Source organism: Carlito syrichta, unplaced genomic scaffold (assembly GCF_000164805.1).
Source record: "Carlito syrichta isolate Samal-C Ts95f unplaced genomic scaffold, Tarsius_syrichta-2.0.1 Scaffold310961, whole genome shotgun sequence".
In the NCBI taxonomy this organism is placed as follows: Eukaryota; Metazoa; Chordata; class Mammalia; order Primates; family Tarsiidae; genus Carlito; species Carlito syrichta.
Window position 1 is genome coordinate 134,699 of NW_007255057.1, and position 25,831 is coordinate 160,529.

General features: G+C 44.5%; 1 protein-coding gene across 1 annotated transcript in view; it reads left to right on the forward strand.

Moving 5' to 3' along the window:
* Positions 1–25,831, forward strand: part of EVA1C (eva-1 homolog C) — a 97,353-nt gene that overhangs the window by 971 nt on the left and 70,551 nt on the right. The window contains exon 2 of the mRNA XM_021717762.1: positions 7–94. Coding sequence (XP_021573437.1) covers positions 7–94 — 88 coding nt within the window. The remainder of the gene's footprint in view (positions 1–6; positions 95–25,831) is intronic.

The window sequence follows — 25,831 nt, forward strand, 5'->3', positions numbered from 1 at the left end:
AGGCAGGTAGAGCCGCCCGGGCAGCTCCTGCGCCTCTTCTACTGCACGGTCCTGGTCTGCTCCAAAGAGATCGCGGCGCTCACGGACTTCTCCGGTAAGAGCGCCCTCCCTGGCGGTACGCCCCTGGCACCGCGGGGCGCCCAGGTGAGCCCTGGGCTGGGGGCAGCCGCCCCAGCGGGCGCGGCCGGGTGGGAGTAAGGCTGGGGCGTGCTCGTAGGCGCTTTTCTGGTCCGATGTGAGCCCTTGGCATAGAGTGGCTGCGTGTGGGGTGGCGGCAGAAGAGCCCTTACTCCTCCCCGCACCCCCCAGGAGGGACGGGTGTGTCATGTATTTGAACTTTCTCGTCCCGTTGTTGACCTCGTCAATTTCCAGCATCAGGGACCCAGCCCCGACCGTCGCGCGTTCGCGGAAGGCTCCTTAAGCCGAGCCTTGTGCCGCGCCCGGCGCTGTAAAATACACGTGTTGTGGTCGGAGGAGTTGCACTTGGTTCGCCGCCCGCGTAGTCCGTGTGCCCATGTAAGGAGACTAGCCCGGGGACACCTGCCCTGAAGTCCGCACGGACGGGTAGGGAGGGAAGCCCTCGGGGACTGGAGGTCTGTCGGAAAGGCTGTGTGAGATGAGAAATGTACAGAACAGAGAGGAGGTTCCGGGGGCACGACTCTATTGCCAAGAGCTACCGGTGCCCCCCGCCCCCCTTCTGGAATTCCAGTTTCCTTCCCCCAAAATCATGACTTCCTCTTCCCCGCTGAGCGATGACGCTTTTCTTTTTGGGAACTCCATCCCAGGCTCCCAAAGAGGGTCTCAGTTTTGAGATCGCAGGTGTAGCTCCACAAAGTGAAAGCAGTTTCTGGGTTGACGATGGCCATAGGAGCGCGTGTTTGTATTAGTCCTGCACTTGCTTATAAAGTAACAAACGTCCTTGCAACTGTGACAGCGCTGGGACTCCCTCTGGCAAGGCTAGAGGCCTTTGCCCTTCCCCAGCCCAGCTCAGAAAGCAACTCTGAGCCCACACTCCCCCCTCTCCAGGAATGTTCTGCCGAGTGCAGGCTCTGCCTAGTTCCAATAGGGCCCTGAAGTGCAGGGTCTTTTGCAATGGAATTGTGGTAAACAGAGTCACTCCTCGTCCTGTTTGTTAGACTAGTACATGGCAAAGAACATGAGAAAACCAGAAGTTGAGTTTCTAGTTCCCTTACAGAGAATGTCATTGTTAGCTGAGAGCCCTTAGGTCAGAGGTTCTTTGCTTTGAATATTTAATATCAAGGCAGTGTTCCTACCCAGCAAAGGAAGCCAAGATATACTTATTTGGCAAGCAATTCATGGCCCTTAAAATCAAGCGCATAGGACCAGAACTCTGTGGTAATTGTTCTGGGGAAATGCATCGGGCTTTTCCAGGACTATTGACTTTTTTTCCCCTCCATAATAGAACTTTCTTGGCCACTAAAAAAGCTTTGTATTTGCTGATTTAAGCTATGGAGAGCAGTTCTGAGTTCAGCTACCATCTAGCTCAAAATTCTAAGGAAAGAATTGAAAATGGCAAGCCCTTTTTTGTGAAATCATTGCAACTGAACAAATGTTGCTTTAGGCAAATTGCAGTGTAACCATTAGATTGTTTTCATAGATTATAGACACTTAGAGTTTTGTTTCTTTAGGGAAGCAGTTGCAATACTTGTAACAGTCTATGGGTTACCACCCAAGTTTGGAATAGTCTGTATGTAGCAACTATTATATACAGTGGACTTGAGTTATTAAACAGTGGGGCTATATCCTCAGTGGAATAGACACTTTGATATAGATTCTTCTAAACCATATAAATGATAAAAGGCATTTTTTTCCTGCTTTCCAAGTGAATCTGAATTCCAGGGTTTAAAACTCCCTGAGCCAGCGGTAGGTGGTGATATTGCCACCCACAACCAGCCCCCATTTTTCCTCTGACCAGTGATGTTCTCCAGAGATCTGAAGATTAGAGCGAACAAGCCAGGGAGCCTTTAGGGGGGAAGAAAATAAGTAGAATGTCCTCCCAAACCACAGACACACTCAAGTTTAAACCTTAATTCTATATAGTGTGAAATTGAATTAGAAAAGTCTCGGAGAGAAAGGATGAAGCCTTTCAAAGTTAGCTCATGTGACTTGAAATTTAACAAATCTACATTCTTAAGCTCCAAAGATGACCGTCTGGGTGTCCAGTTGAATGCTTCGGTAGAAGCAGTGGCTCCTGATCCCATAACTCCAAACCCCCTGTGGCCTCAGGGCTTGCTGCCCACTTTCCCGGGGAGAGGCAGTCCTTTCCTTTTTATGAACTCAGAGGAGTGTACAGAAACCAAAACAGGCCTCCAAAGAGACAGTGGATCCTCCCCCGTGGAGCATCCCAACAATAGCCAGGGCTAGATAGCAGTGTTTGACAATGCGGGTGCTTGCTTGTTTTTCTAAATAAGGGAAACATCAAACACGAGAATGGAGGGAACTTGGGATTCCTTTGCCTGGGAAGAAGAAGGGAGGAGGACATATCCATGTGAAGGAAAATGCCAGAATGTCAGGGGTCCCAGCCATTGTCTATACAGTATTGGGCCCCCCAGGAGATTAGCCGTGCACAGTTTTGAAAAGTTACTTAAGCCTTTCTCTTCTTTGCAACTCTTCCTTGAGCCTTTTCCTGAGGCTGTCACCTGGTGTAGTTTTCCTGGGTCATTGATTTTTTTCTTTGCCCCGGGGATTCCAGCATCAATCTTACTCTTAATAACCCAGAGTCTGCGTGGTGGCTGGCTCCTCCCCCTCCATGCTCATGATTTGTTCTAATCACCTCCAAGCCCGCTGGTAAACAGGCTCCCCAAACACCCCCCTTCCTCTCATCCCTGAAGGTACTGAGATGCTGCCAGGGGCCACTGAAAGGCTATCATCACTGCATTAAAACTGTATCCCAGCGAAGGCAAGAGCAGTTCATGTAAAATTAGTGCCTCTGATCCTTAATCTCATACTCAATTATGCTTGGCTTTCATCCATTTTCCTCTTTGGGATGAATTTCTGTTCTTTCAACTGCGTTCTTCGATTGAGAATTTGGCCTGGGATGTCCAAATTGATCACTGACTTAAAAAACAAAACAAAACTAACAAACCTCAGAAGTATGTCATCCCCATCATCTTTGTTCAGAGAACAAGACCCAGAGCTGGAGCTTGGGAATGAGAGCTGGGTGGAAGGAGGGATGCTCTCTTGAGTTCCAGCCTTAAAAAGTCTGGGATCCTTCGCATTTTGCCTTGCCGCAAAGAGTGGTTTCTCAGACTGAGTTTGTGCTGATCTCTCAATACTTGTTGATGCTGTTGGTGCGTTTTACTCTGTTATTTCTCTGCTGAGGGCAAGTTGGGTTTTCTTGCCCTCCCTACTACTTTCCTTTCTCTCCTTTTCTTTTTCTTTCTTTTCTTTTTGCTCAAAGAAGTTCAAAGGGATGAATGGACTTATGGGTAGGGATGGGAGGGAGGAAGGGAAGGAAAGAGTGGACAATTGTTCTAGTTCTCAGTTGAATTCCTAGAGAACTCTTGTCTTTCAACAAAGTAGTCATGACCATAGATTTACACATTTGGTTTTGACCCAGGGCACGTAGTGGTGAACATGGGGAGTAGAGGTGGGGTGGGGGAGGGGATGGAAAACAAGGAGAATGGGGTAACCTTCAAAGCCTTCCTTATGCCAGATGTCCCCAGACCTGAGAAAAGATTACTCTGTGATGGAAGTTTTTTGCTTTTATTTGTTCATTTTCAAAGAAATGGGGCCTCACTGTGTTGCTCCAGCTGGAATACAGTGGTGCAATCATAGTCCATGCAGCCTCAAACTCCTAGACTCAAGTGATCCTCCTATCTCAGCCTTCTGAGTAGCTGGGGACTATAGGTACACACCACTACACCCAGCCTGGGTCAGTTTTTTGGGTGTTTTTTTTTTGAGTCAAGATTTTGCTCTGTTGCACAGGCAATAGGTGTAGAAGTGCAGTGGCGTGATGATAACTCGCTGTAACCTCAACCTCCTGGGCTAAGGTGATCCTTCCACTTCAGCCTCCCAAGTGATTGGTACTACAGGAACATACCACCATGCCTGGCTAATTTTCTGATTTTTTTTTTTTGTAGTGACAGGGTCTTGCTATGTTGTCTAGTCTTGTCATGAACTCCTGGGCTCAAGTAGTCCTTCTGCCTCAGCCTCCTAAAGTGCTGGGATTACAGGTGTGAGCCACTGCATCTGGCCCTGGACTAATATTCTAATCCCCACCACTGGTAACCTGAGTAAGCAATAAGTGCCACTTGGTTTTCAGATTATAATATTTTTCTATGGCTGGCATGACAAAGTGTCACAGACTAAGTGGCTCAAGCAACAGCAATTTGCTTTATCCCAAATGCTGTTTCTGGAGACTGAAAGTCTAAGATCAAGAGATGTGCAAGGCTGGTTCCTCCTGAGGCCTCTCTCCTTGGCTTACAGACGGCCATCTCCTGACTGTGTCCTCACATGGTCTCCCTCAGTGTGTGTCTGTGTCCTAATCTCCTCTTCTTATAAGAACACCAGTCATATTAGATTAGACTCATTCAAATGACCTCAATTTAGCTTAACCACACATTGAAAGACCCTATGTCCAAATAAGTCATATTCTGAAGACTTGGGGGTTAGGACTTCCATATATGAGTTTCAGTAGGACACAATTCAGCCTATAACTTACATCAGTTGCAGCCCAACAAACAAACCTGAGTAATAGCTCTTTATTTTCATCCATCAGGAATTTCAGGGTATAGTAATGTGGTAATTCAATTAAGCTTGGGGGTCTGGGGTAGGAACTTGGTCATGATGGACATAGTTGTCAGTTTTGGAGAGGTTGAACCTTGTTGTTTTGATATCTGATAGGCAGTGGGTCCCAACCTTGGTAGCACTTGTGGAGATTAAAACATGTGTCGACATTCAGACTGCACACTAGGATTTCTGATTTAGTTGGTCCTAGGAGAGGCAGACATTCATCTATTTTTTTTTTAAGTTCCTCAGGCAACGCTAATGTGCAGCCACAGTTGAGAACCACCGTCCTGGTGTTCAGAGGGGAGGATGAGCTCCTGTCTATGCATTGGTTCATCCAGACACACATGGCTGGGTGTCTCCTGTACCCCCTGGCCCAGGGTTCACCACCAAGAAGACCAGGACTACATATCCAGTTAGTCAGCACTTCCCAACACATACAAGGGGGGACTCCCCCCCAGAAAAACCAGAATTTATTTATTAAAAGTTGTGTATTTATTCTTACATGTTTAAACTTGTCATTTTCAAATGACTGTTTGATGTAATACCTCTATTGAGATGCTTTTCCATTGCTCAAAAACAGTTTTTAAACTCATCAATTTTGGTGCCTTTGGTACTTCTGCCATTTTTTGAGTTTTTGTTTCACCTCTTCCACATGAGCAAAATGTTTCCCTTTGAGGACTTTTTTCATCCAGAGTGAATAGCGAGGATAGGCATGGGGGTCATGACATTTTTGGCCAAAAACTGCTGAACTTTCAGCTCAGTGTGGGCAGGTGCGATGTCATGGTAGAAGATCCAGTCACCTGTTTGCCACAACTCAGGTCGTTTCCTCCACAAATTGTGATGCAACCTTCTTGAAATGTCCAGATAAAAACTGTGGTTGACAGTTTGATCCAGAGAAACAAATTCTGAGTGTACTACAAGGGGCCCGCCTTCCAAAAGATAATTCTGTTTTTGGGGGGGGTCCCCCCGCATACACACATGCACAGACACAGACACAGATACATTTCCCTCGGCATTTTATTATGCCTCAGTCACGTCATCCTTTTATGCAGGAGTTACCTTTACTTTAAAAAAATTTATGGAGCAAAAAGCCAGCTCGTAACCAAAGAAAAACAAACTGAATGTCCAAAGGAGTTGTCCAGCTGCCACAGAAAAGAGAAGAACAAGCGTCTGAATCTGCTTGTCTGTTTCCATGGCAAGTTGTCTGAAAAATGTTCTGCCTGATCTTTCTGTAGCAGAGAGAAGTCTGGGCCTGCAAGTGGCCCTGTTATTGATGGCTTTGGTCTCCCAGGTGCTATGTTGGAAAGCAGTTTCAGGGAAGGAACAGAAAGGACATGAAAGTTGATTGAGCTCAGTGCTATCTGATTTTATCCTCATAGCAACCCTGTAAGGCGAGGATTAGTCTCATTTGCAGATGAGCACTCAGCCTCAGAAAGGTTAACTAACTTTCCCAAGACCACCCTGCCAGGGAGCAGAGTGCAGGCAGCCTCCAACACAGAGCAGGGAGTAGGGGGAGCCGTGGGGGGAGGGGCAGGCTGGGGAATCGGCCTGTGAGGATGTGATGAGGGAGAGAAAGCAAGGCCAGAATAGAGGTGTCACATTTGCCTAACCATTCTCGATAGTTCATGGGGTGACTGCTGCGGTTTCAGGGGCTTCTGGATGGATTGGGTTTTCCCTCCCTTTCATCAACATTTTTTTTTTAAGTTGGAGTCTTACTCACTCACCCAGCTTCATCCAGGCTGGAATGAAGTGGCATGATCATGGCTCACCACAGCCTCAATCTCCTGGGCTCAGGGGATCCTTCCACCTCCGCCTCCCAAGTAGCTGGAACTATAGGCGTGTGCCACCATGCCTGGCTAATTTATTTTTTATTATTTTGTCAAGATGAGGTCTTGCTCTGTTGCCTAGACTGGTCAAACTCCTGGGCCCCCACTCAGGCACTCCTCCTCCTGCCTTGGTCTCCCAAAGTGCTGAGATTACAGGCCTGAGCCACCACGCCTGGCATCATCACCATCATCACAGTTGTTCTAAAGTGGGCACACTCATAAGGTGATCCCAAGAGATGGGAGAGAAATAGTAGAGCTTCTGTTCTTCTCTATGTGCTTCTTCATACTGAAAAAAAAAAAGAGGAGTTAAGAAGTCGGGTGTGGTGATTGAATACCTGTAATCCCAACACTTTGGGAGGGAGGTCAAGGTGAGAACATCACTTGAAGCCAGGAGTTCAAGACCAACCTGGGCGACACAGGGAGATCTTGTCTCTACAAAAAGAAATTTTTTTTTAGAAATTAACTGGACATGGTGACGTATGCCTATAGTCCCAGCTACTTTGCAGGCTGAGGTGGGAGGGTCATCTGAGTCCAGGAGTTTGAGGCTACAGTGATCTATGACTGTGCCACTGCACTCCAGCCTGGGTGATAGAGCAAGACTCTCTCTCTCTAAACTAATAATAATTAAATAATAATAAGGAGAAGAAGAGTTAAGATTTGCTTATAATTAGCATATAATTTGACAACATGTGATGTATCAATAAACGTAATACACATTGGAGATGTTCTCAAAACGTTTTTACTGATGGGGTTCATTATTTCAAAAATTTGGAGGTTGCAGGTCTTTACAACCATTCTGTTGGCTTATAGTACTTTTAAAATTCTTGAAAAAGCACCATTTTGAGGTTAAGAGTGAAAGAACAACGGCCGGTTACCTGCCTTGCCTCCTCCTCTCCCTAGTTCTACAACTGCTAGGAAAATTTAGAAGTAGGATTGGAGCCCAGTACCTATCTGGTTTCAACAATCTATACTCTTGTCATTGAAGCTGAGCAGTGGACTAAGAAGATAGGGGCGTGGGTGTTCTAAAGCTTTGTGATACTCTGTCACCATTTTAATGAGACCAGAATGTTTGTGTATTTCTATACAGGAAATAGCCTCTCATAATAACATAAATCCTAGAGTCACCGAGATTTTATTACTGGAAGGAGAATCTCAGATTGGAAGAGTGGCTGACCAAGTGACTCTGATCTGTTCTGTTTGAGTTTTCCCTTGCCCCTTGGGGCTACTTCATACTGCCACTCCTTCACTGGTTTCTCTGTGTATACCACCTCCAGATAATACTCTGGCCCAGCATAGGCAGTGACTTCTTGCTTTGATTTCTGTCTGCACAAGTAAGAGAAGTTGATTAAGTTAAGAAGACTATTCATTGGAAAGGAGGGATGGTTTACATATATAACCCCAGCACTTTGAGAATTTGGGGAGGGAGGATTGGTTGAACCCAAGAGTTCGAGATCAATCTGGGCAATATAACGAGACCTCGTCTCTACAAAAAATTAACTAGGTGTGGCAATGCATGCCTGTAGTACCTGCTACTCGGGAGGCTGAGGCAGAAAGATCACCTGAGACCAGGAGATCGAGGCTGTGATGAACCATGATCATGCCACAGCATTCCAGCCTGGGTGACAGAGTGAGACCCCAACTCAAAAAAATTTAAATTGAATAAAAATTTTTTTAAAAAGATAAAAATACTGTTAGTTCATCAAGCACATAAAACACTCTATGCTGGACTAAGAACTTCTCATTAACTAATTTCTCACAATCATAGCTATAGAGGAGATACTGTTATTAAAAAAATTGAACAAACTAAGAGAGGTTAAGTCACTTTTTGTGATTTGAATCTGAGCAGCTTTTCTAATACTAAGCAAAGAAAAGAAAATAAGTAAATTACAAAGAGTTTAAAGCAGTGCCATGTCTGTCATGTTTATCTCTTAATCTACCAGAGCCAAATCTTCTCCAGAACTTACAGGTATTGTCTGTTCCATGTCCTGTCCAAAGATAGTATCATCTAGTCCCAAAGAATGGATTCTAGAACAGGATCTGCAATCTGTTTCTAGAAATTGATGTTCTGAAATTGTTTTCCCAACAAAGCACTTAGTAATGTTGAGTAAAATATAATAAACATTTTAATACATAAGTGAGTGATTAAATATAAGAAATATCCAGAGAACAAAAATGAGGAGAAAACAGAGAACTAGAGAAACTAACTGATGCTGTCCCTATAACTGGGGCTGTTTGATGGTGTTGACAACCAGGATTTAACAGGTGTAGGAAGGCAGGAGATAAGGCATGGGACCAATGTGAACTATGGAGTTGGAATAAAGAGCTCTATATAAAGCCAGAACCTTGAATGACTAAACCTTCATAAAAAGATAGATGAAACAAATCAGCCTTCTTGCAAAGAAAGATGACAAGGAAACTTGTTTCAACCTGGGCTCAGGATTGTAGGGGAAAAAAATTCCCTTGAGAATGTGTAACTAGAGGCCTGTCTATTTCAGAGTCTGGGTTTTGATTTCACATTACCTTTACTCTGAAACTTAAACTGAGAAACTAATAAAGTTTTCCCATGGTACTTGGCAGAAACAAATACTGCCTGCATGGAAACATAATCAACACAGGCCCCTCAAGATTTCTATAGATGAACTTCTGCTGATTATAAACATACATTCCAAAATTACATTATATGGGCAGTAGCCAGCAGCAACAAAAGAATTCTTAAGAAATAAAAGAGGGAATGTAAAACATAAGAAAGCAACAAAAGGCTACAAAGAAAGAGCAGACACATTTGTAAAAGAACCAAATATGAACATGAATAATACATTCATTGAAATGAAAAACTGGATGGATAGGGTGAAGAGCAGATTTGACATAGCTGAAGAGAGAAATAGTGAACTGGAAAATAAGCTAGAGAAGGTACCCAGAATTAAGCAAAAAAAGTCAAAGACATGGAAAAGATGGAAGAAAAATTATAAGACATGGAGGATGGAATGCAGGTTGAACATACATCTAAAGTATTCTAGAAAGAGAAACTTAGGAAAGCAAGGAAGAGGCAACACTCAAAGTGATAGTATCCTAGAATTAATTTTTCAAGAGTTGATGGAAGATTCTGATTCAGGCATTCCAAGGAAGACAAATAAAATAAATTTATACTTATATGCATCATGCTGAAACTGTAAAATAATAAAGACAGAGTGACAATCTTAAAAGCATTCAGAGAGGAAAAAAATGTTATCTATAAAGTTTTTGCAGCAAAAACAGTGGGAGCCAGAAGACAGTCAAATATTTTTCAGGCTCTGAAGGGGGAAAAAAAGCAAAAACAAATAAAAAATAACTCTGAGCCCAGGACTATATACTCAGGTAAAAAAAAATTTCAAGCATGGGAAATAAGATAAAAAAATCTTTACTGAGAAGACTACTAAAGGATGTACTTCATGAAGAAGGATACTGAGTCTAAAAGGAATGCATGAGATAGAAAAGAAATGGAACAACTTCTAAGGCATTTTACCCACATTTCTTGCTCAGTCTTCCTACTTAGGAAGTGTCATCTCCTTGCATCGAGAGTAATGTTCTCTGTTTTACTCTTTTGGCAGCTAAAGCCATGAAGCACTTTCTTGACCCACTTGAACTCTTCCACTAACTTATGACTTCCAGCCAGAGGTACCCAAGGCTCCTCCCCTGGTGGGCCTCAGTTCCATGCTGACTTCATGATGGTAGTTCTATAGAAAAAATGGTAAACACTCTAAAGCCTCTCTAGTACCAGATGCTGTGTTAGGTATGATCCAGGGCTACTCCAAAAAGTCATTCCTGTCCTGGGGAAAGCTTACTTTTTAGTGAACTCATGGGCACACAAATAACAAAGGAGTTTGAGGGCTGAACAATAGATTTGGCAGGTCACATTCCAAACCACAGATCTTGGAACTGAGCATTTAGAAGTATGACATATTAGACAACTCTGCTCATGCAAAAATTTTACATTCCATATGTGAATTCCTGACCCTTCTGTTGTCTCTGACACCCGTATCCCTTACTCACTTAAGCCCCTGAAATTGAATTTCTCCTGCATTAACAAGTTAGAGAATGGAGCAATACTTGAGGTTAGTTTTGACCCAAGAGCCAAGTTTTCCACACACAGAAAACCAGGCAGCATTAACATTCAAAACTCAGACTACTGAGTCTGAAACGTATGTTTGCGAACAGTCTGATTTCATGTCTGCCTCAGATGTCCTGTGAATACAAATCGCCTTATCTGGGTTGGAGGAGCAGAGAGGAAGAAACCTAAGAAAGATCTCCAAAACAAATCTTTAATTCGGATGGGTATAATAGAGTGTAATCCCATTTCAAGTCTGTCAGCATTCCTTTGATGATTACAAATGAGTCCCTTTTCGCTGGCAATGTGAGGGAATAATCTGGATAAAATAACCCTTTTTGTCTGCAAGGGCCCATGCGATGCATACTCGTGACAGCTTTCAGAGTAGTATTTCAGAGTCTGAGAAGCGCACACTATGCTACCAAGTCATCTCCTTTCTTTCTCTTGACTTAAAAGATTTTTCACTCTTTTCATGTTCAGTGGCTTCTGAAATTCTCAGGCTTAGAAATCATAAATCATAGTACTGTACCAGGGAACAAGAGAGACCCAGGTCACCAGGCCCTTGCCCCCCTGCCTGTTCAACAGGAGACAGGTGGAAATGAGAATGTATGATCTTATCTAGGAGACCAATTTGTACAGTTTTTGAGGGATTGCACATAGTTTTGTAGTCCTTTTACTCATTTACCAAAAATGTATGCTGGCTGTGCACAGTGGCTCATGCTTGTAATCCTAACACTTTGGGAGGCAGAGGTGAGAGGATTGCCTGAGTCCAGGGGTTTAGACTAGGCTGGGCAAGTCGATGAGCCCTCATCTCTACAGCAAATCAGAAAATTACCCAGGCATGGTGGTGCATGGTGGTTTATTCCTGTAATCCCAGCATTTTGGGAGGATGAGGTTGGAGGATTGCTTGATCCCAGGATTTCAAGACCAGCCTAGGCAACATAGTGAAACATCGTTTCTACATAAAAATTTAAAAATTAGCCAGGTGTGGTGGCCTGCACCTGTGGTCCCAGCTACTTGGGAAGTTGAGGTGGAAGGATCCCTAAGCCCAAGAGGTTGAGGTTGCAGTAAGTGATGATTGTGCCACTGCACTCCAGCCTAGGAGACAGAGTAAGATCTCAACTGAAACAAACAAACAAACAAAGTAAATAAGACTATCCCTTAATTTCACAACCAAGTTGATGAAAAGAAGGCTGAGGTAGAAGGAGCACTTGAGCCCAGCAGGTTGAGGCTGCAAGGCTGTGAGTGTGCCATTGCACTCTAGCCTGGGTGGCAGAGTGAGACTTTAACTCAAAAAAAAAAAAAAAAAAAAAATTTATGCTGAACCCAAGTTCCCGCTGACATGTCTCTTTTCATCAGTTTGGTTTTAAAATTAAGGGCTAGTCTTTATTTATTTATTTATTTGAGCTGGAGTGCAGTGGCATGATCATCATTTACTGCAACCTCAACCTCCTGGCCTCACGGATTCTTCCACCTCAGCCTCCCAAGTAGCTAGAATCACAGGTGCAGGCCACCACACCTAGCTCATTTAAAAAATTTTCTTGTAGATATCAGGTCTCATGGGTAACCCTTTCAGGTCCCCTTCTGCTGTGTGAGCTTTTCTGTCCTCTCATTAAATCCTGCTTAAAAAAAAAAAACAGACAAGACAAGAAATCAGGTCTCACTATGTTGCCTAGGCTGATCTGGAACTCCTGGACTCAAGCAATCCGCCCACCTCAGCCTCCCAAAGTGCTAGAATTACAGGGGTGAGCCACCGTGCCAGGCCACAGTTATTTTAAAGCACTTCCTTTTCTGTTCTCTGAGGCCTGAATGACTAAACACTCCTTCCAGCACTAACAATGTGAAATACTTTGTGGACAGGTCAGCCTGAATGCAAAGACTCAACGCCACACACAGCCTCGGAATGAAAAGATATCTCAAAGCCCCCAGCACTGCAGGGCCTCTGTGTGGAATTGGTAGACTTGCCTGTTCTGCGTCTTTGAACCCTGAGGTTCCAATACAAAGTTCTCTCTCATGGGATTTCCTTTTTTTTTCCCTTTTAAGTTAGGTGCCCCAGGGTTATTTTAAAATAGTGTTAAACTACCTCCAAAACCATAAACCAGTGCTTTAAGGAAAAAGATCTTCCCTTGTCTAGGACTTCTGTTTTTCTCTCTGGCTATTCAGAGCAGCTTATTTGGATTTGTCACCAAAAATGCCATATGGTCTTTACAGTTAATGCCTGTCTTTACCCAGTGAAAATTTAGCTTTTTTGAATGTTTAGTGGAAACCAGTGATTCTCAGTTCGGGGCCATTTTGTCCCTTGGATATATGTGCCAATGTCTGGAGGCTATTTTACTTGTCACACTGTGGGGGTGCTACTGGTATCTAGTAGTGGACACGAAGGATGCTGCCAAACAAAAGGCACAGGACAATCCCTTGCGGCAAAGAATCATTCAGTCCTCGTGCTAAGGTTGAGAAATTTGGGGCTAGACCAGCAGGCTTGTCCTTATTTTGTTTTTGACACTTTTGGAGCCTGACAAAAGTGAAAGCATTTTTTAAAAACCAGAGTTGAATCTGGGGTCCCTAGATGGCTCTAAGGCTCTTGTCCTCAAGTCTCCAGCAGCCGGAAGGAGGCCTCAGTTCCCCAAAGCCAAGGAAATGAAAACCCATTCATTGGTGTGCTCTTCCGGGGGGGTTTATTCAGCCTTCTTTTTTCTTCTTCTTCCTTTTCTCTAAAGAACTTGCCCGTGCCTTTGGCTCTGTTGCCCTCTTCCTCTTAAGCTAGACTCTTTGCCATCAAGAATGTCAAACTGAAATATCACCCCGAGGAGATGTTCAGACATGAAGTGGCTCTGCTCACTTGCCACGCAAGGACGTGTTTGCAACACATGTTAATTATTTTGAAATCTCAGTGAAATAATTGCATGGGTGGGGGTTCGTTTGATTTGAACTTTGGAAAGGGAGAGAGTGAAAGTCAAGAAGACTGTGGAGAGATCAGCTTTTCCCTGGTGTCTCCCACTGCTTTGCCCACCTTCCTCCACCCCAATTTTTCTGCTCTCATTCCCCCTACCTCTGTCTACCACCAACCTCCGCACGCCCACGTACACACAACTTGAGTGTTTTCTCTGCAGCAGTGCATCCAGTGCACTGTGCTACATATTGTACCCTTGGTCACGGGGACACATGGGCGCTCCTGTGGTCATGGGGCTGAGCACCATTGTAGGGCCCACGTTGAGCAGAAGGAGAATCCAGGTTGGGCATGGCGGCTCACACCTGTAATCCCAGCACTTTGGGAGGCCAAGGCGGGAGGATCACTTGAGCCCAGAATTTCAAGACCAGCCTGGGCAACATAGTGAGATCTTGTCTCTACTAAAAAACAAAATAAAATAGACTGGACATGATACCACACGCCTGAAGTCCCAGCTACTCAGGAAGCTGAAGTGGAAGGATCACTGATCCCAAGTGGTTGAGGCTGTGGTGAGTTGTGATTGTGCCACTGCACTCCAACCTGGGTGACAGACGGAGTGAGACCCCGATTCAAAAAACAAAAGGAGAATCCAACGGCCTTCTCTGCGATGGTAACAACCACCCCTGCCCAGAGGCTGTGAGTCTGCGGGACAGCTCCCACTTTCAGAGCATGCCCCCCTCAGTCACCCCTCTTTCAGACAAGCTGTAACTCTACTTAAAATATTTTTTTCCTTCTGCCAAACACAGACAAAATATAGTATTGTTTCCAAGAGACTGAGCAGGGGCACCAGCAGGAATGGGTGTGCAGTATTTGTACAGTTTTGTGACTCAGTCCATCTGAATTTCCAAGCATTTTAAGAGCTTTGTCCAAAAAAAAAAGGTCTATTGTGTGGCTCTTGGCACTGAAGAAAATAGCAGGCCTGTCAGAACCCTGTTTCAGATTTAATTTTCAAGTGGGTGATGTAAGAATGCTGTCCAACGTGAGGGCTTTGCTCATTTTCTCATTTCTACTCACTTTGGGGCCACAAAACTTCAGTTTCCAAATCATCTCATATTAAGAAACCAAAGCATCTGGTCCCTTGATATCCTTTTAATAAAAAGGCATCATGTTCTTTTTTTATTTTTTTTTTTTGAGTTGGAGTTTCACTCTGTCGCCCAGACTGGAGTGCAGTGGCCGCTTCCGGCCACCGCAGCCTCGACCTGCTGGGGCTCCGGCGATCCTTCCACCTCAGCCTTCCGAGTAGCTGGAATTACAGGCATGCGCTACCACGCCCGGCTGGGCATCATGTTCTTAAGCGATGATTAGCGTGTCTTTTAAATGACTATGGCTTCCTGCAGTAAAAGTAAAAATGTATTTAAACTTTGTATATATCTTTTATTTATTTATTTGCTTGTTTATTTTGAGTCAGAGTCTCACTCTGTCGCCCAGGCTGGAGTGCAGTGACATGCTCACGGCCACTGCAGCCTACTCGAACTGCTAGGCTCAGGTGATCCTTCTGCCTCAGCCTTCCAAGGAGCTGGAACCACAGGCATGCACCACCACACCTGGCTATTTTTTTTTTTATTTATTGTAGAGATGATTTCTTGTCATGTTGCCCAGGATGGTCTCAAACCCCTGAGCTCAGGTAATCCTCTTGTCTCCACCTCCCAAAGTGCTGGGATTACAGATGTAAGCCACCTCACCCGGCTGGTGTATATCTTTTATATATGAGGGGACCCCCCCCCGAAAGAATGAAATTATTTTTTGGTGGTCGAGCCCTTGGAGTACAGTTTTTCCCGCTAGGTAAGTGTTCTAGGACCCCATTAACATCAGTCTACCAGCTAGCATTGTTATGAGAAGCTCTGGTCGGTTTCAGCGAGTTTTTTTGGAGATTCTTTCAACACATTTGCTCTTTTCATGATGGATGATTTACAAGTGCATCTGCCCACACCACACTGAGGGTTTAGCAGTTTTTGACCAAAAACCACATGACCCTCATGCCCCACTCTCTCTATTTACCTGATCTCTCCCCTAGAGATTTTTTTTTTGTTCTGTTTCCCCAGATAAAAAAAGTCCTCAAAGGGAAACATTTTGCCAATATGGAAGAGATGAAACAAAAAACAGCAGAAGCACTAAAAAGCATCAAAACGAATGAGTTCAATAACTCTTGAGCAGTGGAAAGTGTCTCTATAGGTGTATTGCATCAAACAGAGAGTACTTTGAAGGTGACTAAAGTTTAAACATGTAAGAATAAATTAAATTTTTAATAAATAAATTTTGGTTTTTTGGTCCCCCCTTGCATATAATGGTAATGTAATATACTTATAATATGTGTATTTTCAGAGCATCTTCTTACAAGACTTTACTACTCTTTTTGTTCAATACAGCTTTGAAAATGCAGGCCCAGGATCGTTACTGATCTTCCCAAATGCCTTGAACATTCAGTATTTACTGGTGGGTGTAGAGGGTATAAAAAATAAGCAGGAAAACTTGTTTTTGAAGATGTTCTTTCCTAGTTGTTTCCTTCCCTAGACATTGAACAATGAACAGTGATTTTTGTCATCATATTTATATTTTAAGTAAAGTACACATTTTGTCCCCCAGCTCTCTGTGTTCTCGCATAAATAATGATTATGTACTATATTTTTTTTAAAAAAAAGATCAAGCCAGGAACCATGGCTCACACCTGTAATCTCAGCACTTTGGGAGGCAGAGACAAGAGGATTGCCTGAGCCCAGGGTTCCAAGACCAACCTGGGCAACTTGGTGAGACCTTGTCTCTATGATAAATTTTTAAAAATTAGCCAGATGTGATGGCACACACCTGTAGTTCCAGCTACTTGGAAGGCTGAGGTGGAAGGATCGCCTGAGTCCAGCAGGTAGAGGCTGTGGTGAGCCGTGATTGTGCCGCATGGCACTCCAGCCTGGGTGACAGAGTGAGACTCCAACTAAAACAAACAAAAAAATATCATAAGCATTATATTAAATCACAGGATCCCTCTGAACCGTGAATAGATGATAAGCTTCTGGGCTGGGACATTTTTCCCACAGTGTTGCCAAGTGTCAGTCCATGTTGTAGAGATGACTTTCTACTCGAACCACTCATTTGGTCCCATGGCCAATATCACCCATCCTCTAGTTCCTTCAAAACAACCTCTATTTCCTTCTTCCTGGTTTTCAGAAAGTTCCCCTAAAGCCCTAGAGAGACACTAAATGTAAGGGGCTTTTTTTTTGTAATGGGAAACTTGACACAGAGACCCAGATACACAACATGGATTGCACCAAGCTTGATCCAAGATAAAACCAGACTGCGGACAACAGAACAGATATAAAACCCACTTGGCGCTCCACTGCACCAGGTCTGTTATTACGAGGCAGGCCCCACCGAGGGGGATGTCTTGATCCATTGCTTCTGTGCATGTAGCTGAGGCCAAGCCCTTCATCCTTAGAAGGCAGTCAGACAGGGACCTGCAAACCGACCCCAAACCATAGCCTTCTGTAGAACTTTCTGGAACCTTCTGGAATGTGACCCATTACTGCCAGAGGATCTTTGATGAAAGTCTGTTCTGTACAATTTATTTTCATTACCCATGTATTCTCTTTCCGTGGGAGAGTAAATTATTAGGTAGAGTTTATGCAGTCTGATATACTAATTGAGAGTTTTACTTTAAAGAATGTCAAATGTTTGTGATTCAGTCTCACAGACGGTTGAAATCGCAGTGTTGAATGTTAGATTATAAATTAGTATAATTATCGTTATTATTATTCAAGCAAGCTGTGAGAAATGAATGTTATCTGACAATGTCTGCATTTCAGTGGACTGTAGGGAAGAGTGAATTTGCTGGAATTACAGAAGCCTGGGAACCACGGAGGAATTCTCACTGCAGGGTATTCAGGGCCCAGGGCTGATTCCATTGCATACTAAATCCTTCCTTGACTTAATTTTAATAAAATTACCACTGGGGATATAAGTCACAAAATGACAATATGCACACTTTAGAACAGAGCTCACCAACAGAAATGTAATGTAATCCACATATATAATACCAAATGTTCTAGTCACCACATTAGAAAAAGTAAAAGAGGTGAAATGACTTTTATAATAAATTTTATTTAACCTGATATATCCAAAATATTATCATTTCAACATTAATCAATATTTTAAAATTGCTTCGTAAGTTCTTTTTTTGCTCACAAAGACTTGGGAATTGCGTGTATTTAACACTTACAGCACATCTCAAGTGCTAAGTAGTCATGACTCAATGTCTCCCAGCTCATTAGTGCAGGACCAAGATGGGACCCAAGGCTGTACTCCTGTTTTGACTCACCGTGCTGTCCTCAGGATTAGGTCTCAATACCAATAGCTGTGGGGTGCTCAGAAACTCCCCAGCCTAGAACTCTTCTCTCACCTGACAATGACAAGGGCTGAACTGACTGTTTCTTCTTCTGGATTCACCCAAGAATCACTTTGGGGAGGTGGGGTACAGTAGTTCACGCTCGTAATCCCAGCACTCTGAGAGACTGAGGTGGGAGGATTGCTTGAGCCTAGAAGTTCAAGACCAGCCTCAGCAAGAGAGCAAGACTTCATCTCTATAAAAAAAATCAAGAAATCATCCAGACTCATTTTAACCTGGAACAGTTTCCTGTCTTTCATTACCTTTTATGATATTGACATTTTTGAAAAATGCAAGATGATTGTATAGAGTACCACTTAGTTTGGATTTGTCTGCTGTTTGTTTTTCTTTTTCTTTTAGATTTGAAAATATAGTTTATTTAGAAGGTAAATTAGAGAGAGAGGGAGAGAGAGAGGAGATTCCTCTCCCCAAGGTAGGGGAGGGGCCCAAAGCTAAGAAAACATGGCGGCCATGGCTCAAAGAACACACGGCCTGGTCAGTGCTTAACAAAACAATGGCCTGCTGTTTCTTCATGGTGATAGTCTTATGTATTTGGGGCAGAACTATCACAGCAGTGATGCTGTGTTCTTGGGGCATCTCATCTGAAGGAACATAATGTTAATTCCTGTTACCTGGAAGTAAACGTTGATCTCTTGGTGAAGGTGGGCACAGGATTCTGCCATTATGTTGCAGAAGCTGTCACCAGTCATACTCGCTCTGATTAATCAATCATCTGATTTAGCCATTTATCTAGCAACACTGTAAAGGTCTTAATTCAGTATAAGCAAATCTTAAAGCAGAAGAGGAGGGCTGGGTGCGGTGGCTCACTCTTGTAATCCCAACACTTTGGGAGGCCAAGACAGAAGTGCTTGAGCCCAGGAGTTTGAGACCAGCTTGGACAACATAGCAGGATCTCGTCTCTACAAAAAAATTAAAAAGTTAGCCAGGCATGATGGCACTTACCTGTAATCCCAGCTACTTGGGAGGTTGAGGCAGAAGGATCGCCAGAACCCAGGAGATCGAGGCTGTTGTGAACCGTGATTGTGCCATTGCACTCCAGCTTCAGCGACAAAATGAAACTCTGACTCAAAAATAAAATAAAGCAGAAGAAGAGAAAGAAGAGATGATTCTAGAACCCGGAGCTTTGGCAGAGTGGGGGGCTGGTCTGGAGAAGACACCACCCAAGTTGCTTCTGGTGTTAGGATGAAGTGGCAGGAGGGTGTTGCGTCTAGAAGGGGCTTTGGGTTAATGAGAGACACATAGAAAAGAGTCAGACTTAGCCGGGCTCTGTGGCTCAGCCTATAATCCCGTGCCTTTGGGAGGCTGAGGTGAATGGATTGCCTGAGCCGTGGGTTCGCCACCCGCCTGGGCAGGCGAGACCTCATCTCTACAATAAAATCAAAAAATTAGCTGGGCGTGGTAGCGCGCACCTGTAGTTCCAAGTACTTGGAAGGCTGAGGCAGAAGGATCACCAGAGCCCAGTAGGCAAGGCTGCGGTGGCCGGGAGCGGCCACTGCACTCCAGTCTGGGCGACAGAGTGAGACTCCAACTCAAAAAAAAAAAAAAAAGTCAGACTTTGCTGAGGACTACCCTGCTGCCTACAGGTCTTCTGTTGCTGTACTTTAAAAATTTCTTTTTTCACTCTGCCATCAAAAACAGAGCAACTCCCTTTTGCTAAGCTTTACCTCACTTTACAGTCCCATCTGTCTTTTCTTTTGGCCTTGATGAATCCACGCTGGCTCCAGGAATCATTTCTGTTAAGGCGATGCCCAGCCTGGCACTTCTGATAATTCAACTTGTTTATTATCTACAGCTTATCTCCAGATCTGATGTGCTGTGTACGGTTTCAAAGAGTACTAGAACTTGTCAGCTTGAAGGCATAACTGAGCTACTGGCAAAGAAGACCTTTCTACTCCTCAGATGAAACCTTTATTTGTTCTCATAAGTGGCCAGAACTTGGTTTGGGGTGGGCAAGGTAGCTCATGCCTGTAATCCCAGCACTTTGGGCGGACAACGTGGGAGAATCACTTGAGCCCAGGAGTTAGAGACCAGGCTGGGCAACATAGTGAGACTTCGTCTCTACACAAAAAAAAAGAAAAAAGAAAGAAAAAAAATTGGGGTTGCCTTTTGCACATGTGTTGGCTGAGGCTGAGAGGGGATGGTGTTTATTTCTGCCCAGCCTGGATCTCAGGCCTCCTGCTGGCCCCTGAGTAGAGGTGGGGAGGACAGAGGAACAAGCACCTTTCCCTCTCTGCGTTGCCATCAGTATTTCTGCCTGTGGTTGTGCTTGGCTCGTTATCAGGATGTGTCATCCCTTCTCTCTTTCCCTGTCCTTACTTCATATATTTACCTTCACCTGGGCTGCTAAGAGCTGCTGAAGAAACACTATGTTGTTTTGGAGATTGTGGCCACAACAAACGTACATTCCTCCACCTCAGATTATCCTTTGCTGGTCTCTTCCTCATACCTTTGAAGAAAACAGCAACGAATGGAGGTGATAATAATAAAGACAAACATTTATAGAGCGCTGAGCTGGGCAGTTCAGTGGTTGTGGATTAAGTTGTGTCTCCCCAAAAGATAACTCCGTGTTCCTCAGAATGTGACCTCATGGAGATAGTAATCAAATTAAAATGAGGTCATTAGAGTGGGCATTATCCGATATGACCAGTGTCCTTATCCAAAGAGGACATTCCAGGTCACTGCTTTGCTAACCTCTGGACTGGTCATGTAGCTCTTTGAGCTATGGCTGCCATGTTTCCCTGGGTTTTGGCCCCCTCCCTTACCTTGGGGAGGTGAATTTCTTCTCCTTCTCTAATTTGCTTTCTAAATAAACTATATTTTCCTATCTAAAAAAAGGGGGAGAGGAACATCCTGGGCACAGCCGCACACAGGGAGAAGCCACTTGAAGGCTGAACTTATACTGCTTCAAACCAAGAAGCTAGCAAAAGCTGGGAGAGAGGCCTGGGAGGGATCCTTCTCTAGCACCTTTAGAGGGAATGTGGCCCTGTGCACACCTTCATCTCAGACTTCTGGCCTCCAGAACTGTGAAACGGTACATTCCTGTTATTCTAAGCCCTCTACTTGTGGTACCTTGTTATGGCAGCCTTAGAAATTTAATGCAGAGTTCCAAGCACTTCCCACATAATTACTCATTTAACCTTGACCACAATCCCCAAGATAAATGCTGTTATTATTATTATTTTATAAATGATCACCTGAGGCACAGAGATTGAACTATTTGCTCGCAGTTACTTGAGCAAATAGAATCACAGTCTGGTCAATCCCCGATACCTGCCTCTGGTTGTCACCTTAGTTCTCCCCTTTCCACTTGTCCCCTTCCTCTCAGTCTCCTTTATGGGACCTTCTTTGTTGTTTCATCTCTTTAATTTATTTTGAATTGAGGATCTTACTCTGTCACTCAGGCTGGAGTGTGATCAAGGCACACCACGACCTTGAGCTCCTGGGCTCAAGTGATCCTTCTGCCTCAGCCTACTGAGTAACTGGGTCTACAGGCATGCACCACCACACCCAGCTAATTTTCTTTTTTTTTTTTTTTTTTTTAGAGAGAGGAGGTATATTGCCCAGGCTGGTCTCAAACTCCTGGGCTCAAGCAATCTTCCTGCCTCGACCTCCCAGAGTGCTGGGCTTATAGGCATGAGCCATCGCGCCCAGCCTGCCTTGTCTCTTAAATGACTGCCTTCTCCAGTGTCCTTGCCCTCAGTTCTTTCCTCAGTAGCCAACCCCTCTCCCGACCCCCACCAGCGGCCTCAGCCACCCCCACCTATGTTGATAACTTACTGCCTCCCTCCTCCAAGGCATGATGCCCTTCACACAGGCCCTGAAGTCTCAGCTTCTCCAGAACAGAATCATAAAGCCTGCTCTTTGATACTGGATTTCCCGAGCCAATGGCATCACCCGCTCAAAATCTCACAGTCATCCCTAAGTCTTCCCTCCCCCTTTGCTCCATGTTCCCACCACTAACCTCTGCTGATTCTACAGCTAAAGCCCTGTCTTTACCGTCAGGACCAGCTGCATCATTTGCAAGGCCCAGTGCTAATTGAAAAAAGCGGGCCTCATGAGAAAGAGCGAAATCGTGTCTTTTGCGGCAACATGGATGAAACTGGAGACCATTATACTAAATGAAACATCTCAGACTCAGAAAGACAAATACCGCATGTTCTCACTTATATGTGAGAGCTTAATCCTCTGTACACGTGGGTATGGAGTGTGAGATGATGGACAGAGGAGACTGGAGAGATGTGGGGTAGGAGGGGGTGAATGATGAGAGATTGTAAAGGGGACCATGCACATTATTTAGGTGATGGATACCTTAAAAGCTCTGATTTTGCCACTACACAATCTATGCATTAAAAAAATTATTTTTGTACCCCATATATTTATACAAAAAAGATCGGCCCCCGTGTTCAAAAATGAGAAGAAAACTGTTGTTGAAGGTGCTAAAATATAAAGCATTTTTAAAATTCTGTGGCCTCTCTCTCTCACTTAACGTGATGTTTTTTAAATTTGGCATTTAATGTCCTTCTAAGTAAAGAAGCATTAACATTTTAAATTATTAACATGGGCTGGGCACGGTGGCTCACGCCTATAATCCCAGCACTTTGGGAAGTTGAGGCAGGAAGATAGCTTGAGTCCAGGAGTTCAAAACCAGCCTGGGCAACATAGTGAGTCCTCATCTCCACAAAAAATTTTTTTTTAATTTAGCCAGATGTGGTGGTAAACACCTGCAGTCCCAGCTACTTGGGAGACTGAGGCAGGAAGATTTCTTGACTCCACGAGTTTGAGGCTACAGTAAGGTATGATCCTGCCACTGCACTCCAGCCTGGGAAACAGAGTGAGACTCTAACTAAAAATAATTTTTAAAAAAGATATCTTAAAACAATTATTGATTTTTTCTGTTTTTCTTCATATTGTGCATTGCCAGGTTTAAATGCAAATGTAAGAACATTTAACTCTGATGTGGAATCACAGAAATGACATACTTTGTACTTTGCATATGTAGTTTGTTTTTTATCATGAGAATGGCCAGAATGTTGCAAGAGATTAATTCAGCTGTTTTTATTTCACTTTTTCATACCTGCACATTCTACTACCGGTGTCTATCATTGGCTTACTGATGTGTAAGGAAGGATGAAAGGGAAATAAATGAATCCCACTATATTCCTCTCTTCGATGTCATCATATGTCATCATATGTCAACTGCCCCACGGAAACAGTTGGCTACTACAGGAAGTCACACACGTAAGAGAGACTAGGATAGGACTACTTGGTTGTTCCTGTTTTATTTTTTTATTTTAATTTTTTATTTTTATATAGAGATGATGTCTTGCTATGTTGTCCAGGCTGATCTCAAACTCCTGGATTCAAGCAATCCTTCCACCTCGGCTTCCCAAAGTATTGGGATTATAGGTGTGAGCCATCGCGCCCAGCCTGTTCCTGTTTCCTAGAATGCCATTGCCTTCTTTTTGCATTTAAAGCAGGTTCTGATTCTATCACTAAGCGTGGCCCTTCGGTGCCATCAGCATCTCTCGCTATTCAGTTACAGACACAGCATGCTGTCCTTGTGCTTTCTTGGAGTCTTGCTGGATCCCAGACACTTTGGGGCCACCAGGGTTCTATGCCCAGGCCACAGCGAACATTCCATAGGAACACAGTGGCAAGGGACAGCAGTGACTCACACTGTGGGTGTCCCATCTGCCCAGACTCATGCTCTGGTGCCCTGTTGGATTTCACTTGTAAAACACAGGTTCAAACATTAAATGATGAAGCATTTCCAGATGGTGCCAGTGGAACTTTAAGCCAAGCTCAGGACTCTTCTCAGTGCAGGGCTGACTGTGTGGCTGTGTGCACAGGCCATGCCCATGAATTTGTCCCAATTTCTGTCCCTCCCACCCCATTCCTCACTGCTGCCATCCCAGTGGAAGCCTTCCTCATTTCTCACTCAGGAGGACTATGTTGACCCTGATTTCTTCGTGGGTCATCAATCCAATGCAGGCCACCCAGGATGATGATGATGATTATTATTTCTTCTCCTTCTCCTTCTTTCTTTCTTTCCTCTTCCTCTTCCTCTTCCTCTCCTTCTCCTTCTCCTTATCCTTCTCCTTCTCCATCTTCTTTGAAATAGAGTCTTACTCTGTTGCCCAGACTGGAGTGCAGTGGCATGATCATAGCTCACTGCAGCCTCCAACTCCTGGACTCAAGGGATCCTCCCACTTTGGCCTCCCTAGTAGTTGGGATTATACATACCTGCCACCACACCTGGCTCACGTTTCTGTTTTTGTTTGTTCATCTGTAGAGAGAGGGATTACAAATAAATGCTAGCAAGTAGGTAAATTTGCAAATACAGAGTCTGCAAATAATGAGATTGTATATGCCACAATGAACTGGAGGTCAGATTTTCAATTTAGCCAGCCAGGAGGTGACCAGGAACCAAGAACGGGAAAAAGACATTCCTAGATGGTGGTGCATAAAATCGATGTCCTAGAGACTAGAGATGAGGGATCTGATCGCTCAGTTGTCACACAAGATGTGAGTGACATGAGGCAACTGATTAAGAACAGTAAGCATAAGCCAGGCATGGTGGCTCACACCTATAATCCCAGCCCTTTGGGAGGTCAAGAAGGAAGGATTACCTGAGTTCAGGAATTTGAGGCCAGCCTGGGCAACAAAGCAAGACTCTGTCTCTACAAAAAATGAAAATAATTAGCCAGACATGGTGGCTCACACCTGTAGTCCCAGCTACTAGGAAGTCTGAGTTAGGAAGATTGCATGAGCCCAGGAGTTCAAGGTAGCAGTGAGCTATGATCGTGCCACTGCACTCCATCTGGGGTCTTGCCATGTTGCCCAGGCTGGTCTCAAATTCCTGAACCCAGGTAATCCTTCCTTCTTGGCCTCCCAAAGGGCTGGGATTACAGGCATGGGCCACCACACTCAGCATACCCCAGGATTTCTCTGCATTGCCAATCCAACCAGCATTGCTCCTCTGCACACCAACCTGCAGTCGCTTCCATCTGCCTTCAGGTTAAAATTTGGGCTCCTTAGCAAGGTACTGCCTATTTTCTCCAGCCTCGGTGATGGCCTCGGGCCCTCAGTGATGGCCTTGTGCCTCCTTAGCAAGGCACTGCCTGTTTTCTCTAGCTCTCAGTGATGGTCCTGCTGATGGTGGAGAAGTTCCTCCAAACCCTTGCATGCTGTCCCTGCTGCCTGAGGGTCATTCCCACCTGGTTGCCACCTGGCTTCACCTCCCGTCTGGAGGTCCTCCTCACCTCTGGGTGGGGGTGGGGCGTCAAATACCTGTTGCTTTTGCCCCTCCCCACACACCCTGCACTTCCTGTTTCCCAGTGTTCATCTCCTGATGTATAATAAGCGATGGACTGTCTCAGCCCTGAGGCCAGGGCCGTAACCCGGTCTTCTTCAAGACGAAAACGAGAGCCGTGAGTGCTTCTGCCCTCTAATGGCATCTTGGATCACTGGTCTGGAGCCCTGAGGACTCCAAGAGCCAAGCTGTTCAAGTGCTAGAAATAACCATCAGTGTCCTTCAGCCTTTCCTGTTCCTTCTTCGCATCTATCAAGAAGGAGCAGCTGAGTTTTGAGGCCCTGCTTTCCTTCCCAGAACTTTGCTCACCACCACCCTGCCTGGCCTCCAAACTCAGAGCCTTGATTTCCCTGTAAGTGCAGTTTCTCTTCAACTCAACTTTATTAATTCATGCAGGATCTTTTTGTTTTGTTTTGAATTGGGGTCTCCCTGTCGCCCAGGCTGGAGTGTTGTGGCACAATTGCGGCTCACGGCAGCCTTAACCCCCTAGGCTCAGGAGATCCTCTGGCCTCAGCCT